Raw genomic sequence first — 17,716 nt, forward strand, 5'->3', positions numbered from 1 at the left:
TTGGACTAGATACTTTTTGAGTTCTTTCCAAGTCTGAGATTCTGTTACGTGAACTCAAATATGTCAGTCTAGTGTTTTTTTTCCCCACCAACTGGACAGGATTAAAGGAACCGGGCCAGAATGTTTTGACAAAGAGAATTACAGGGGAATGTAAAAATTTAGCAAGGTGTCTTTCACATAGTAGGTACTTAACAATTTTTTGATTGAATTGGGTTGAATGATAATAATAAAACCAATCCTCAAACTAGTCATCATGCCAGCCAAAGATGACGTTCCTTCCTAGCTAAATTAGAAAATGTAGTTAAATAACCCCATTGTTAACCTCTTATTCCAGGTTGCCTATTCTCCAGGGTGGGACCTTTACCTTTGTGGCCCCATCTTTGGCCATGCTCTCTCTCCCTGCCTGGAAATGCCCTGAGTGGACTCTCAATGCCACACAGGTGAATGTCAGTTCTCCAGAATTCATTGACGAATGGCAGAAGAGGATCCGAGAGGTAATTGTGGAGAGAAAATGCCAAGAGTTGGCTCGGGGAATGTTGGTGCTGGTGGTGATTGGAGAGCTAAAAATGAGAAGGAAGAAGGAACTGCCAGAGAGACCATCAAAAGCGAAATGCCATACTTTGAATACTTTGAAATACTTTGAAAACTTTTATACTTTTCATCTCAATGGTTCAAAAGATTGGCATACTTTTTCTCAGGGTTTCTTCTAGGCAATCCAGAGAAATAGGTAGAAACAGGTGGGAGTATTGGGATTGTATAGAGAAATGTCAACTCGAGGTTACATTGGCCATATCTAGGGTTAAAGTGGGCATATATGATGCTATGGCCTATATGTAAAAATTTGTAGATGTATAGATAGGTGTATGTATGTATGTAGGCAATGTATAGATAGGTGTATCTATTTGTAAGGGTCTAGAGGAGACTTGCCCCAGTGCAAGAAACTATCTGGAGCTATTCAAAGTCATTTTGGGACATTAATTATGAGCAAAAATAAAAGATGAGAGAAAGACATTATGGGGGATGGTCAAGAGAAACCCATTTGTTCTTTCCCCCTTCCTCAAAAGGATCCAACAAACTTAATCTTCTGAAGACTTTCTCCAGTGGACAATGGAGATGGTTTACTGAGCTTCTTCCAGCATATCTCAAGGCCAGATGGCTGACCTAATGCTGGAACAGAGCCCATGATTATATCTAATCTGGTATTGGTAGCTAGAATGAGATGTAAATATGGAAAAATTTTCTTTTATAGTTTTATCCTCAGTAGTTTGTTTCTGCTCCATTCTCTAACACAAGAGCAGGTTGGTATTGAGAAATGGACACTGGATTGACTTGGTTTGGGCCTAGGGCTGAGGTTTGTGGGAACATGGACCGATCCTAACTTGTAATAGAGTTACTCGTGACAGTGGTAGACTCCTACTCCAATGGAGTGGGAAAGAGAAACTTGCTTTTCTGGTTGCTTCGTGACTGCCCTCCCTAATCTGCAGCCTGGATGCCTGGGTTCTTATAGGTCATTAGGTCATATGTTATAGAACAGAGATTATGTGTGGTGGGGTACTTTAAATTCCAGACTCCTAAGTAAAATTTTGTAAATCTCTTTTAGCTGACCGAGAAATACGAGAGTAACTACATTTAGGCCCTTGTGTATCTGTAACTGAGATGTATATATACCTAATGAGAGGCACTGTGGAAGAGTAGTTAGAGACTTGGACTAGAAATCAGGAAGATCTGGGTTTAAGTCTTGCCTATGACACGTATTTGCTGTGTGTCCCTAGGTAAGTAATTTAGCCTCAGAGAGCTCTAGACAATATTCTAAGACTGTAGATTGCAGAGAAGGTACCTTCCTGCACTGAAAGAAGGAGTTTCTTTATCCAAGAGTTCCCTGTACCAATGAAATGACAGGTTTAGTCCCTATGTATATATCTGCTACAGCAACAAGCACATTGCATACCCTCAAGTAGTAGTATGATCTCCTTTTGATCTTCCTCTTGACTCTTTGACCAGGCCAGGAAAAGTTAAAAACTTAGCACAGTGTCTTGTGCATAGTAGGTACTTAGCAATTTTTGGTTGAATTGGATTGAATGATAATCTTAATAGGTGATGTTTATATCACATTTTAAAGTTTGCAAAGTGCTGTACATAAAACTTAGAAAACAGTACTACAAGGTAGGTAGTAGAGGTATTATTACAACCGCCATTTTACAAATGAGAAATGAGAAAAGCCAGGTGTAGAGCTATTCAGTACTATGGTCACATAGTAAATGTCAGAGGTGAGATTTGAGCCCAGGTGCTGCAGCCGCCAAATCCAGCTGTTCTATTTACTACACTAGGCTGCCCCTCCATTGAACCAAATGGAACTTTGTCATTGCTTAGGTATCATGGTGTCTCTCTAAGAAGTTAGAATCCTGATTGTTCAGAGGTCACGTGACTAGGCTTGTTCATTATGATAATCAAGAAGACAAACCACACCACCAATGAAATATGGCCATGCACCTACCCTCCACCAAATCAGGAAATTCTGTCTTCTCATGTCCATCTTTTTTGTATCTGGACTCAGCAGAGTTGCTCATATTCAATTTAATTAAGCCACATAGTCTCTTCCTGGTGGTGCCCTTCCACTAGTTCTGTAAATTTCAGCTTTGCACCACCTAAACCCTAAGACATCCATGGTCTAGAAATTGTTGATTTACTGGCTTAAGAAATGGAGTTTATAGTGGGGATTAGTAGACTGGGGCTCTAAAACATTCAGTCCTGATGCTGTTCAAGAAATATCAAAGTATAGCTCTTCTCTTTCAGTTACAAGGTGCCATCATGGTAGCTTCCTGTGTCCAGATCATCGTGGGATTCTCTGGCCTCATTGGCTTCCTGATGCGCTTCATTGGCCCGCTGACCATTGCCCCAACCATCACTCTTGTGACTTTGCCGCTTTTTGACTCTGCAGGGAGTAATGCTGGGATTCACTGGGGCATTTCTGCCATGTAAGTGTTCCCTGGAGAAACCAGCTCCTTTTGGGATGAACCTGGAATTTCATCTACTGAGAAAATCACCTTGGGTCAGTAGTCACTATAGTTCATTAATGCTCTGATTTAAACTAATAATTGATGGAATCACAGAATTTCAAAATTGGAAAGGAGTTCAGCGGTCAATCTAGTCCAATTCAGACCTGAAAAAGAATCCCCTCTCTGCAACATACCTGATGAGGCACCTGAGACTTTGATTTAAGATCATGAATGAAGAAGTGCAGGGAGGGAAATCCACTCCCTCCCAAAGTAGCCCGTTTCCACTTTTGCACCACACTAATGGTTAAAAAACTTTTCCTTATGTCAAACCTAAATTTGTCTTTCCAACTTCTCCCTGCTTTGCTTTTAGTTCTGCCCTCTGGGGCGAAGTAAATTGTGTCTAATCCCTCTTCCCCATGGGAATCCTTTAAATAGCCTTGGTTCTGATGTATGTAACAGAGAGTATTAGCAATGTTGTCCTTCAGATACCAGGTGGATGGTGCTTACCTATAGCCAGGAAGACATACCCTGTGAGTGACTTTTCCATCAGTGGAGAAGGCATTGAAGAGACCATGGCCACATACTCTCTCGTATCTCTCTTGTCACAGTGGTCCTCACTTATAGGACATCTGGTCAGAGGCAGGGGTACAGCTCATGGCAAGGAATAACCATTCTAGACACCTGGCTCATTGACCTTGGCCTCATTAGTTCCCGGTTATAACTAGCAGAGCCAATTGCGTTAGTAACGTACATCCCCCACTGTCTCCTTCACTCTAGTCTCTGATGAAGAGATGGCCTTTCTACTTGTGAAGGCCAATCTCTCAATATATACCCTGCATGCACTTATGTCCCTCTTCTATAGCATTTCGCCCCACCATCATCTTTATCTCCTCTCTAATTTTCCATGCCTCCCTATTTACTAGTTCCTTCCCTGCTGCCTACAAACAAGCCCAAATCTCCTCCATCTTTTAAAAACCAAAAACAAAACCCCAAACCTCTCAATTGGTACTACCATCCCCACCCTATATTTCTTCTACCTTTCTCAGCTAAACTTCTTGAAAAAGTCATCTGCATTTGGTCCCTCCCCTTCCTGTCCTTTCATTCTCTCTTTTTTTAATAATTAAGATTTTTTATTTTTAGTTTACAACACTCAGTTCCACATAATTTTGAGTTCCAGATTTTATTCCCCACCCTGCTCCCCTCCCTCCCGCAGATTGAGGCACACTGTATGCTCTCGTTCTCTTCTAAACCATTTGGCTTCTCAGCTCCTCATGCAATAGAAACTGCTCTTCAGAGTCACCAGAGATCTCTTTATTTCCAGATCTAATAGCATTTTCTCGATCTTCATTCTCCCTGTCCCCTCTAGCATTAGACACTGTTGAACATCTTTTCATCCTGCATACTCTCTCCACTGGGTTTTTGTGATACTTGATTGCTCATTCTAAATCTCCTTTGCTAATCTTCGTCTATGTCTCTGTCTCTGTCTCCATGTCTATGTCTATGTCTATATCTATGTCTACTATGGGTATGCCCCAAGGGTCTGTCCTGGGCCTTCTTTTCTTTTCTCTCTGTGATGTCTCTCTCAGTGATGTCATCAGTTCCCATAAGTTAAATTATTTCTAAGCAAATGATTCCCATGTCTGTATATTTAACCCTAGTCTCTCTTCTGAGGTCTAGTCCCAAATTATCAACTGCCATTAGACATTTAAAAGCAGGTATTACAAGGGGCAGCTAGGTGGTGCAGTGGATAGAACACTGGCCCTGGAATCAGGAGGACCTGAGTTCAAATCCAGCCTCAGATACTTGGCACTTACTAACTATATGACCCTGAGAAAGTCACTTAACCTTGACTGTCTCACAAAAAAGTGAATATTCCACAGGCATGTCAAACTCAATATATCTAAAACAGAATTCATTATTCCCTACTCACATCCCATTCAGCCATCTTCCATATTTATCTGTTATTGCCAATGGCCCCACCATTCTTCCTAGTCACCCAGGCTCAGAATAGCAGTGTCATCCTCAGCTCCTCACTCTTTCTTACCCCACAAATCCAGTTGTTGTCAAGTCTTGTCATTTCTACCATCACAAAATCTCTTATGTACAGCCATAACCTTAGCACTCACCCTCATCACCTCACCCCTGGACTTCTAATTGGCCTTGGTGCCTCACATCCCTCTCCAATCAGTCAATCAACCAATCAACCAACTGACATGAACTTATCAGTTATCTACTATGTGCCAATCACAGCTGCTTCAGATAGAAATAGAATCAAAGACACAAAACCTCCTTATTTCCACACAGCTGCCAAAGTGATTTTCCTAAAGTGTAGTCTGACCTTATTATCCCCTCCACACTCAGCAAACTTCAATGTTTCTCTATTACCACTAATATCAAGTATAATCTTCCAATACGGCATTTAAAGCTCTTTGCCATTTGCCCCCCTTGCTTTCCTTTGATGTTTTCTTTATACATTGCTGCTCCCAATGTCCTGTTATATTGGCCTAACTGCAGTTGCACCCATAGTGCTAAATCTCCCACCTCCCCACCTTTGCATTGGCTGTCCCCATGCCTGAAATGTTCTCCCTCCTAATCTTTATTCTTTTAATCCCTGGCTTCCTTTTAGACTCAGCTTAAGAGTTGCCTCTTATAGGTCTTATCCATTCCTTTAACTAGCAGTGCCTTCCCCTCTACAACTGTCTTCCATCTATTCTGCACATATCTTATATGTACAGGCTAATGTATATGTTATCTTCTCATTAGAATGTGAACTCCTTGAGGGCAGGAACTGTTTTTGCTTTTTTTTTTTGCACCCCCAGAAAGTGCTTAATAAATGTTTGATGATTTATTGATATTGCTTTTCACAGGATCTTAGGAGGAGAGCTGGGTGGGAACTTAAGAGTCATTGAGGATCTAACCCTCTCATTTTACATGAAAGGAAACTGAGTCCTAGAAAAGTCACATTGGTAGGAAGTAGGAGAATTGGAATTACAATCCAGGTTTTCTGATTCCAAATCTGCTGCTGAAAAGGCTTCATGGAGAGGGCCCTGAGCTGGGCCGTGAATGAAACGAGAGATTTTAATATATGGAGATGAGAGTGAAAAGAATGTATTCCAGCTCTGAGAAATAGCACAAAATAGGGGAGAAGAGTAGTCAATTTGACCAGGATATAGAGAACCTGGAGTCAGGGGAGGAGTAGGAACAGATACTGCACCTGTGGAGGAAATCCTGCATAAGGTCATTCCTTCCACCAAAGCAGGTGGAATTTACAGTCTTAAAGAGGTGCTGGGAGCATTTGAGAGATTAAGTGACTTACCTAGGGTCACAAAGCCAGTATTTGTGAGAGACAGGACTTAACCCCAGATCTTCCTGGCTCTGGGGCCAACTCTCCATAGGAAGGAAAGCAGCATGAAATTGAACTGGAAAGGTCACTTGGAGCCAGACTGTAGGGGGCCTCAGCTACCAGGGTCAGCAGTTTCTCTTTTATTTGGTAGATAATGGTGAGCCATTGAAGGTTTTGAGTAGAGGAATGGCATGGTCAGGGCAATGCATTAGGAGGATGACTCAGGCAGTAAGTAATATTAAGGATGAAGTGGAAAGGACAGAAATCACTTAGGAGGTTATACCAGTAGTCTAGATGGGAAGAAAGAGGGGGCTGTAGTAGAAGGGAAAAGGAAGCAGCTGGGAGAGTGGACATCCTTAGGAAGATCTGAAATCTGTTCATGATAAACAGCAGTAACCCAAGTTTGACTTCCTTCCATTCCAGGACCACTTTCTTCATCGTACTGTTTTCTCAATACCTGAAAAACATCCCTGTGCCGGTACCAGTTTATGGGCAAGTGAAGAAATGCCATGTTTCTAAGCTGTACCTGTTCCAGATCTTCCCAGTAAGCTATATTTTTGAGTTCTTAAAAATTGTTGATGCTTTTTTTCTTCTGACATCTTCGTCATTTCCAAATATGCCCCATCCCTTTCCCTACACAGTGAGCCTTCCCCTAGAACAAGGAAGAAAAAAGAGCCCAGTTAATCCAAAGAGAAGCTAGGTAGTGTAGTGGTTAGAGCACTGGTCATGGAGTTCAGATCCAGGCTCAGACACTTACTAGCTGTGTGACCCTAGGCAAGTCACTTAACCCTGTTTGCCTCAGTTTCCTCATCTGTAAAATGAGCTGGAGAAGGAAATGGCAAACTATTCCAGTATATTTGCCAAGAAAACCTTCAATGGGGTTACAAAGAGTTGGACACGACCAAACACCACCACCACTAAACCCTAACCTAACCCGGCAAACCTAAACTAGAATCTCATATCAATAATCCCTTACCTTCCCAAGGAAAGGAGAAAAATGCATCTCTTTCTTTATCTCATCTTAGGGCCCAGGCTTGGTCAATATAATTACATAGCTTTCAATGTTCTTTTATTGTTCTTTTTATTTACGAAGCTGTAGATGTTTCTGTTATTTTCTTGGCTCTGCTGAATTTACTCTTAAGCTGCTGATGGTTTTAGCAACTCTTTTCTCCCCCTCAATAAAAGGCTCATGGGAGTTCACTCCAGGCCTTTTCCTCTGGCTCCTCTTAATCACAGAGCCGTGGAATTTGAAAGTTGGAAGGAAATCTGGAGGCCATCTGTCTAGGCCATGGGTTTTTGACCTGGAGTGCATAAATTTGTTTTAAAAACTATTTTGATATATATCAAAATTGACTTCCTTTGTAATTCATTGCATTTTATTTTATGCACCTAAAGATGTCATTCTGTGATGGGGTCCATAGGTTTCACCAGGATGCCAGGGGATACTGAGGCTCCAAAATTAGGTGTGGCGTTCAAGGTCACATAGCTAAGAAGGGGGCAAAACTCAAGGCTGGAGCCTTAGACTTCTCACTCCTACTCGGTTGCCCTTACTCCTTTCTCCCTCTGTCTCTCCCTTCCACAGATTTTGTCCCTAGCCAATCTGCATTCCATTTCTAGTCTTTATCTTTTGTATTCTTTTTGAAGATTAATTTATTTATTTTTGGGTTTTCAACATTCACTTCCATAAGTTTTAAATTTTCTCTCCCTCCCTCCTCCCTCCTTCCCCAAGACGGTATGTAATCTGATATGGCCTCTAGACATACATTCCTATTAAACACATTTTCACATTAGTCATGTTGCATAGAAGAATTATAACAAATAGGAGAAACCATGAGAATGAAAAGAAAACAAAAGAGAAAATAGTCTGCTTCACTCTGCATTCCAACTCCAGAGTTCTTTCTCTGGATGTGGACAGCATTTTCCATCATGAGTCTTTTGGAAAAGTTTTAGGTCCTTGCATTGCTGAGAAGGCCTGAGTCTATCAAAATGAGTCCTTGCACACCGTGGCTGTTCATCTTTCATATTCTTACTTGTGCAGTGACAGATTCCCACTAGTGCAGAATAACTGCGGCCTCCAGCATAGTTCCTCAGCCCCCTTCTTCTCCCTTTCCCCAGCCTTTCTGGGAGGCAGGCAGCTCAGGGCTAGGATGAGAGCAGTGTGTACAGAATGGTTGAGCTGCTTCTCTCTGGGCAGGTGCTGTTGGCTCTTTCCATTTCTTGGATCATCTCCTACGTGCTTACTGTCACCAACGTCTTCCCCTCAGACCCTTCAGCGTATGGTTATCTGGCCCGTACAGACATCAAAGGCGATGTTATGTCCCAGGCCCCTTGGTTCCTAATCCCTTATCCAGGTACGGTCAGTTGCTTCTGTTCCTGCCCAGTTGGAATCCTCAGATGCGAGGAGAAATAGCATTGAAGGACAAAGTCCTAGGGGTATGGGATGCCCCTTGCTTACCTTACCAAGCTTCCCCAAGAGCTCCACTGACTCCCCAGTCAGTGTCTCACTGGATGTCTCTGTGTCCCCAAATGCCATTTTTTCTATCAGTCTGGCCTTAGAAGTATGAGGCCAAATGGGACAATAAGGGGACAGGGTGGGATATGAGGGTAGGTACATACTAGAGGCGGGGGTGGTGGGGGAGTGGAGTAAGGGCTCTTACTGAGAACTCTGAGAAGGCCCAGCGTGTCCTAAAAGTGGAATTAATGTCCCCTAAATTAATTGCTTATCTGTATTTCATTTCTAGGTCGATGGGGAGTTCCAACCATCAGCTTGGCTGGGGTGTTCGGCATCATCGCTGGGGTGATCTCGTCCATGGTGGAATCCGTGGGGGATTATCATGCCTGTGCCCGGCTTGTAGGGGCCCCACCCCCTCCCAAACATGCCATCAATCGGGGTATTGGCATTGAGGGGATCGGCTGCCTCCTAGCAGGAGCGTGGGGAACTGGGAATGGGACCACCTCCTACAGTGAGAATATTGGTGCACTGGGCATCACCAGGGTAAGGTTATTGGGGTTGCCCAATCAGCCAGTGTCTGACCAACTAGACCAAAATTCTGACTCAGAAACCAGTTGATTCTTACTAATGAATCATAGGATTATAGATTTTGGATATTCAAGTTAACCTGAGAGGTCGTATAATTCCCATTTTACAGTTGAGGCAGCGGAGATTAAGTGACTTAACCAGGGTCACGCAGCTAGTCAGCGTCTGAGGTCAGAGTTGAACTCAGCTCTCCTTGACTCCGGGCCCAACACATTGTGTTACTAAGGTAGCACAAATATTAAGATTTGTTGTGGTTGTTTGGTCATTTTTCAGTTGTGTTTGACTCTGTGACTCCTTTGGGGTTTTCTTGGCATTTCCTTCTCCTGCTCATTTGACAGATGAGGAAACTGAGGCAAACAAGTGACTTGCTTGGGGTCACCCAGCTAGTAAAGCATCTGAGGCTGGATTTGAATTCAGGTCGTCCTGACTCCAGGCCCCGGTGCTCTATCCACTGTACCACCCAGCTGCCCGCACTAAGTGGCAGAACCAGGATTCAAACCCTGGGTTTTTTACTTCAAATTCAATGCTCCTCCCATTATAGCTGTTACCTCCTGTCGTATTATGGTCTTTAAAAAAAAGCTTTGATTTTGGTGACCGTACTGGTGACCCATTGTAGCCCATTTAAAGGGGAAAGAAAGAGAAGATGACCAGGTGGTCTTAGTGTTACCCAGAGTGAACATATGCAATTCTTAAATGCCAGATGAATAAAGAAGAACAGATGACTCTATCAGGATCGGTCAACTAGCATTTATTAAACACCTATTACAGGCCAAACACAGTGCTAAAATTTGGGAGCACAAATATAAGAAGAGAGAAAGATACCCCTCAAGGAGCTTACATTCTAACAAGAAAGACAGCACATAAAAGGGGTAGGGAGAAAAAGGCACCAGAGGATGGTAGAGAAAATCCTGAGTGTGGACTGAAAAGCAATGAGATACTCCTGGCCTGGGCTCCGAGCCATCCAAATAGGAGGGGGAGGTGCTGCCCATGTGCCTCTTCCAGGGCTGGAGGGAACTTCCAAATAAAGGGCTGGGGCATCATAAAGGAAGTCCTGAGTACAGCCTGGAAGGGAATGTATGATAACTTTCATTGGCTATGGACATTTGAAATCAGCAAATTTAGCCTATCATTGACAGGAAACTAGTGTGATTATAAGTATTGACAATAGCTCTACTGTTTAATGTAACATCTCCTAAAAAGAGTCATCCACTTGGAAGTTACTTGCTGCAAGGTATATTGATGAACAGTCCTTATCAGTCCCAGACTGACTGTATAGAGTATAACTGAAGATGTGAGAGTGATGGTCTAAAGTAAGGAAAAAAAATCAGAAAATTAATATGTTTTTTGCTTAGCCTTCTGTTTTGGGGGCTAATTGGGTCATAATGTAAGGGATTTTTCTTTGATTATAATCCAAAGTATATTTATGTCATGGTATATGCAAATATATTTTAATATACTAATAAATTTAATTAAGGCAAAAGTCCCAGCTTGCCTAAGAATAGAAGAAAAAGCAGAAATACAATGCTTGAAGTTGCTAGTTGTTCTCTTCCCTTCTGGACATTAATCAGAGTTCCATCTTTCCTAAGGACTTACATCTATACTTTACCTTCATCTGTACATATATGCATAAAAACACTTGAACTTCCTGCACAAATGACCGTTATATGAAGTGTGACTACAGAGTAATGTGACAGTTTTTCCCGTTTCAAATACGTATAGTCAAGCAAAACAGATTCCTGCATTGGACATATATGTGTGTATACACACATTTATATATACATACATACACACATATATATGTAAAAAACCACACATATATACATACACACATACACATACTCTGAGTCCCTCATCTCTCTGTCAGGAGATGAGTAGTACGTTTCATCATGAGTCTTCTGGAATCATGGTCAGTTATACATATGTCAAAGTTCCTAATTCTTTCCAAGTTGTTTCTTTGAAATGTTGTCATTGTATAAATTGTTCTCCTGGTTCTGCCCACTTTACTCTGCATCAGTTCATATAAGCCTTCCCAGGTTTCTCTGAAGCCATCTCTGTCATCATCTCTTACAGAACAATAGTATTCCATCATATTCACATGCCATAACTTGTTCAGCCATTTCTCAATTGATGAGCATCCCCTTAGCTTTCAGTTCTTTGCTACCACCACAAAAAGCTGCTATATTTTTATATATATGGTTCCCTTTGCTCTTTCTCTGGTGTCTTGGGAGTATAGACTGAGGAGTGGTATTGCTGAGTCAAAGTTCTTAATCTCATCTCTAATCTCCTCTGGGAGTTTGCCACTTCAATAATCCATATTCTCTTTCATCTCTGTCTCCCTTTCTTTGTCTCTCTATTTCTGTCTCTGTCTCTGTCTGTCTCTCTGTCTGTGTGTCTCTCTTCCCCTCCCTCTCTCTCTCTCTCTCTCTCTCTCTCTCTCTCCCCCCCTCCCTTTCTCTCTCTGTCTCTCTCTCTCTCTGTGTGTCTCTCTGTCTGTCTGTCTCTGTCCCTTTCTGTGGCTTTCTTTCTCTTTCTGTCTCTGACTGTCTGTCTCTCTATCTCTCCTTTCCCTCCTCTCCCTTCCTACTGGCTCCCACCCTGATAACCACAAACATCCTGAGATCTACCCTGTCCTTTAAAATATCTTCATCTGACCCTGCCATCTCCTCCAACCCTCCTCTTCTGTTTCTAAATGCTTTCACTGCCAAACTCCCAGGAAATTGTTTGTTTTCATGGCCTTCATTTTCTACCTCTCCTTTCATTTCTCAGTCCCTTCTAATCAGACTTGGGCCATATCAGAACTACGTACTATGTACTATGTGCTTAGTGGTACTGGGTCCTTTAGACCAAAAGTGTTAAACTGGCAGGCTTAAAGGGGCTCTCAAAACTCCCAAGTGTGATGGAACTAGATTGAAATGTAATTGGGAAACATTTAACAAAAAATAAAAAATAAAAATACCATGCAACCTAGATAATGTTAAGTAGGATATTTGAGTTTGATACCACTGGTCTGAACTAAAACCTATAAGTCAGAAATACTCCTTCCAGTTTTCTCTATGGCAGGAATTCTTAACCTAGGATCCATGAACTTCTTAAAAAATCTTTTTTTCATAACTGTATTTCAATATAATTGGTTTTCTTTGAAATCCTATGTATTTTTGCATTTAAAAGCATTAATCTTAGAAGGCATCCGTAAGTTTTTCCAGATTGCCCAAGGGGTCCATGTCATAAAAAGTTTAAGAAACCCTGCCCAATGGAGGGGTGTATGACAGTTTTTCCTCTCTGGACTGTATCTAGAAAATAGGAATATTATAACACTTTCCCTCTCTAATTACCTCAGAGGCAAAAAACAGTGAGGTGATGTGTCAGGACTAAGGTTACAATCTCTCCATCTCTTAAGGCTCCTAAGAAAGTCTAACAGTGCCATGGGGGTCAGGGTCCCTGTCAGAGCTAAGATGTAGACAGAAGAGGAAGGAAAGTTGGGGGAGAATGGAAGTGGATGAAAAAGAAAAGAGGAGAGGAGACAGAAAAAAGATAACAGCTGTCTCTAGTATGGTAGGATTGAGTGAGGGCTGCCCATAACTGACTTCAGTGCCCTCTGTGGCTGCCCTGCTGTCATACCCTCAAGCCCTTACCCTCAAGTCAGGTCCTGTGGAGCATCTAACTTTATATATAGGAATTTGCAGAGCATTCTGAAAGGTACAATGACTTTTCCAGGCCATTAAGGCACAGTCCACTAATTTGCTCGTCTCTGGTGGTTGGTGAAAGGTAATCCTTTTCAGGAAGGGTAATAAATACAGCTAAGAACATATAGATTGAAGAAAGGATTACATTAAGTCATGTCCCGAAGATTCAGAATGGGCTGTTAAGGATGTTTGAAGTACATGTCTGACCTTTGAAGACAATGTTGTATACAACAACCACCACGCTCTCTGACTGGTCACTGCCCTTGGAAATCTTAGCACAACATACAACATGAGTATACAAATGGATACTCAGTTTCTGCACTTAAGGAGCTTATAGTCTAATTGGAAAGACTAGCTAGATAGATATATAGGAAGATATAGACATAGGTGTAGATATAGACATAGATATAGCTATAAACATAGAGAAATATAGATATAGGTACAAAGATGGACATATGTAATATACATACATACACACATGAAACTAGAAAACCATTACAAACCTGTGTTTGAAGAAATATAAGATCATGTAAAATTAATAGTATGCATACTGTTACGAGAGTACCTGGAGTACAAGACTAATTGTAGGGAGGTCAAATTAACCCAGTCAGCCTTCTTGATGTGGTGCCAATCGATGAACAAGTATTTATTAGGTACATATTATATGCCAGGCATTGTGCTAGCCACTGGGGATACAATCTCAAAGACAGAAACAATCTTTATTCGTAGAGCTTACATCCTAAGATGACACAGAGAAAAGGTACAAATAGACAGGGAATTGGAGCTCAAAGTTCACTCCTGCATTCTTTCCAATTCTCTTCCTTGGAGGCAGAATGGGGCAGTGATTTAGGCCCATATTTGCCTCATCTCCGTATCGCTTTGGTAGAGTTGTTCTAGTAGAAAGACTCACCCCACCCCATCCCATCGGAAGCCATATGGGTGCTCTGTGTCCTCACAGGTTAGCTGGTCCTTTCCCTTTGACTGCAGGTGGGGAGCAGGATGGTGATCATTGCTGCTGGCTGCGTGCTGCTCTTGATGGGCATATTTGGGAAGATTGGGGCTGCATTTGCCACCATTCCAAGCCCTGTGATCGGGGGTATGTTCCTAGTGATGTTTGGAGTCATCGCAGCTGTGGGAATTTCTAATCTACAGGTAAAGAAAGGCATCTTTTCAGTTCAATTCAGCATTTATTACTATGTGCAAGGCACTGAGTCTTGCCCTCAGGACAGTCTGCCTTTAAAGGATTACCGAGACATTTTGCCTCTTGAAATAAATTCATTGGAGTTTGGATTGTGAAATGGTAGGACTGAGGTTGGGAGGAAGTTCCCCTGACTATAAACCGCAGCGCCCCACCTCTCAAGTGACAATGGCCAAATTTGGAATTTCCCTGTAAAAATAAAATGGCTTAAACAAAACAAAATCAATGATAAAAGAACCACTGACTTTTGGCTCTGTCCAGACAGCCAACTCCTAATATCCCCATGTAGATTAACTAAACTTTAGATCATGCTTCCAGAATCATACTACCCAAGCAGGAACTTGGTGTGATGACATGATAAACAATGCTCCCCCTTTGCCATCCCCATCTTGTGTTCAGTTATTCCACTTGGCTTCTAATTTGCAGAGAGAAGGGTACCTAGTTTTCCCAGGTTCTCCCCTATCCCCTCCCACATCCCAAGTAATTGTTCCCAGTTTTGAGCAGGAGGCTCCCCTTTGGTGGTAAGAGGATCATCTGTAGGGATTCCTTTTCCCTGCAGTATGTGAACATGAACTCTTCCAGGAACCTCTTTGTCTTTGGCTTCTCCATCTACTGTGGGCTGACTATTCCTAACTGGGTGAACAAGAATCCAGAACTAATCCAGACAGGTGAGGATCTACTGAGTCCATAGATGACCAGGTTTCTGTCTCCTCAATATTTTAACCTGGGGTGCTATGGTGAGGGTCTGAGCTCAGAGGGGGCTGGGTTGTTGGGCTCCACCCTGTGGAAGGTCTATAATTCCTGTGTTTCGTTGTTCTCTACTTGTGTGCACTATAGGAATTGTCCAGTTGGATCAGATTATCCAGGTTCTGCTCACCACTGGCATGTTTGTGGGTGGATTCCTGGGCTTTGTACTTGACAACACTATCCCAGGTAAGGCTGGCTCATCACCACTGTCTAATAGCATATCTGGAAAACTTGTCCAAGGGTAGGTAGATACCCACAGAACCCCTATTCTGGTCTCTGTTACCCATAAAGCAGTCAGCAAACATCAACTGAAGTTTGTGCTATGTATTGAGGGAGAAGAGATAGAAATGAAGAGAAAGGTCACATGACACCAGCTCTATAAAACTTGTACTGCCTAGTTGAGGAGATGACTCACATGTAGTTGCATGAAATGAGCACCCACTTACCTTCTCAGGACAAACCAAGAACGTAAGTGCTGAAGGAGTACCAAGAGAGGAATATGTGATTCAATCCAGTCAGTTGCTTTTGGCTTCCTGGAAATTTTTATGGTGTGAAGAGGGCTAAGTTATGTGACATAGAGCAAGAAAGAAGCTACAAGTAGAAAGAGGAAGAGTACGTACAGAAGCATAGAATGGTGAAATATCTGGCTTGCTGTAGAAGTAGCAGAGAATGGGTTCCGGGTCCATCCCTGCCATTAACGAGGAGGGCAGCCTTGTAAAAGTCATTCTTGTTCTTTGAGTCTTGGTTTTCCCATCTGTGTGAAGTGAAGGAGTCAGGCTGCATTATCTTTAAAGTATCTTCCAGTTCTAAACATCTGTGATCCCTAGCTGCTGTAAAGGGACAGCAACTCTTAGTCCCACCTGAAGGTCATGAGATTGTAGTTCTAGAGCTGGAAGGGTCTTCGTCTAGTTCAGCCCCCTCATCTTACAGATTAGGAAACTGAGGTCATCTAGTGCATCTTCATTACAGGGCTCTCCCAACTGGATCTATCCCAAAGAATGGAATTCCCTACCATTACCCCAAATGCTACAGCTCCACAGGGCTCGGCCCATTCTTGACTTCTTATTGCCTCTTACTAGGAAGTCAGGAAGAAAGAGGACTCATTGCATGGAACCAAATACATGAGGACTCAGAGGATGCCCGGAATGTTTCAGAGATCTACAACTTCCCTTTTGGGATTGGCACCAAATTCTGCACTGCTTCTTGGCTCTGGCGTATCCCCTTTTGGCCCAAGCCAGAACATGGAGGGGAAGCAATGGGAAGGGAGCATGGCCTCAATGAGGAGAAGGGTCAGATTTCAATGGGAGAGAGAGAGAAGCTGGATATTGATACGAAAATGTAAAGAGATACTTCTTCCCCCAGTCAGGAACATCCCAGAAGATACAAGGTTTGGTAGGCCTCCATTCTTCAGGTGGACACTTATAGCACTTTCCTCTCTGGTGGGGTTAAATACATGTTCAATTATAGTCAACAGCCATTTTCAAACTAGTTACTAGTTCACCCATGCACAAATCACCTTTTTTCCATGCCCCATTTCTCACCTAGAGCATAAATTTGAAATGTGTATCCTGAAATATACAAAACATTAACTTTATTACTGGCAAGTTTCGGAATGGGGAGGGGTGTGTGCGATGGGATTAAAACTATGTTGAAATTGTCTGTTTTTCTTTGTTAAAGCCAAGAGTCATGTTCTCCCAAAGGGTCGCACCAAGGGTGTGGGATCTGATTTGAATAGAACTCTGGACTTTTCCACTATCCTGACTAGTGTGGTAGGAGCAATAGCTTTCATATAAGTTGGTTGTTTTTTTTTTTTTAAATAAAAGGTATGAAAACCATCCTTGTGACTTAATTGGTTTAAAGGACTAAGATGCAGGCCACTGCTGTAGCTTCCTGGTGGCTTAAGTACAAAAGCCAGCCCCCCAGAGGCAGGAGGTGTTCTCCTTCTGGCTTGACAGGCCTGACAACACGGCCAGCATGGATACAAGGAAGTGGAAATGGAATCGACGCTGTATCTTTGCTGAGAATCATTTCCATGCTATGGCTAAGCACACCTCCTTTTGTTAACTGTTAAATGGTCCACACGGGTCTAGTTTTATTCCAGTTCCTAACCTGAAGTGTAAACCCAGCCTGAATCAGGTCTAGATATCAGCCCCTGATTTCCTACCTTCTAGCACTGCCCTTCTTTGCTACAACAGCTTCTCCCTCCCTAGGAGATAAAGGGAACTAGAAAGGTAGCCTATGATTCATGAGTGGGGTGCAGGTCAGCTATGGGGAATATTCTCACTGGTCCCCATATTCCATCTGAGATCCTGGTCCCTCCCCAAGGTCCTCGATAGCTGTGACTCCATTCAATTGACTTCAGTGGATGTTTATTAAATACCTACTTTGCCCAAGAAATGGTGCTCAGTGTTGGGGACACAAAGATAGAAATGATACAGAACATACTTTCCAAGGAACCTGCAATCTAATGGGAGGTGGAATTGAGTAACATAAATCACTGTGACAAAGAGTGAAATAAATGTGCAAGGAAAGGTATGGGTAACGTACTGTGAAAAATTTGAGGAGGACACACACACACACACACACGCACTCGTATATATGTATATGTGTATATATGTGTGTGTATGTGTATCACAGTATAGTTATTGGACAGCCTGGGCAAGTGACTGGAACACTGAAGAAGGGTTTACAGAAGTAGCAAGTTCCATCTCC

The 17,716-nt window shown here is 42.4% G+C and overlaps 1 protein-coding gene across 4 annotated transcripts in view; it reads left to right on the plus strand.

The window, feature by feature from the left end:
• LOC118850023 (solute carrier family 23 member 1-like) overlaps positions 1 to 16,661 on the plus strand; it is a 47,428-nt gene extending 30,767 nt beyond the window's left edge. For all 4 annotated transcript variants that reach the window (XM_036759204.1, XM_036759203.1, XM_036759205.1 and 1 more), the window contains 9 exons: positions 335 to 494; positions 2,794 to 2,975; positions 6,763 to 6,883; positions 8,534 to 8,690; positions 9,081 to 9,334; positions 14,047 to 14,211; positions 14,817 to 14,925; positions 15,095 to 15,190; positions 16,084 to 16,661. In XM_036759204.1, coding sequence (XP_036615099.1) covers positions 335 to 494; positions 2,794 to 2,975; positions 6,763 to 6,883; positions 8,534 to 8,690; positions 9,081 to 9,334; positions 14,047 to 14,211; positions 14,817 to 14,925; positions 15,095 to 15,190; positions 16,084 to 16,346 — 1,507 coding nt within the window. In that variant the 3' untranslated portion in view covers positions 16,347 to 16,661. The remainder of the gene's footprint in view (positions 1 to 334; positions 495 to 2,793; positions 2,976 to 6,762; positions 6,884 to 8,533; positions 8,691 to 9,080; positions 9,335 to 14,046; positions 14,212 to 14,816; positions 14,926 to 15,094; positions 15,191 to 16,083) is intronic.
• The last annotated feature ends 1,055 nt before the right edge of the window (positions 16,662 to 17,716 follow it).

The sequence above is a fragment of the Trichosurus vulpecula genome, chromosome 5 (assembly GCF_011100635.1).
Source record: "Trichosurus vulpecula isolate mTriVul1 chromosome 5, mTriVul1.pri, whole genome shotgun sequence".
NCBI classification, from domain to species: domain Eukaryota; kingdom Metazoa; phylum Chordata; class Mammalia; order Diprotodontia; family Phalangeridae; genus Trichosurus; species Trichosurus vulpecula.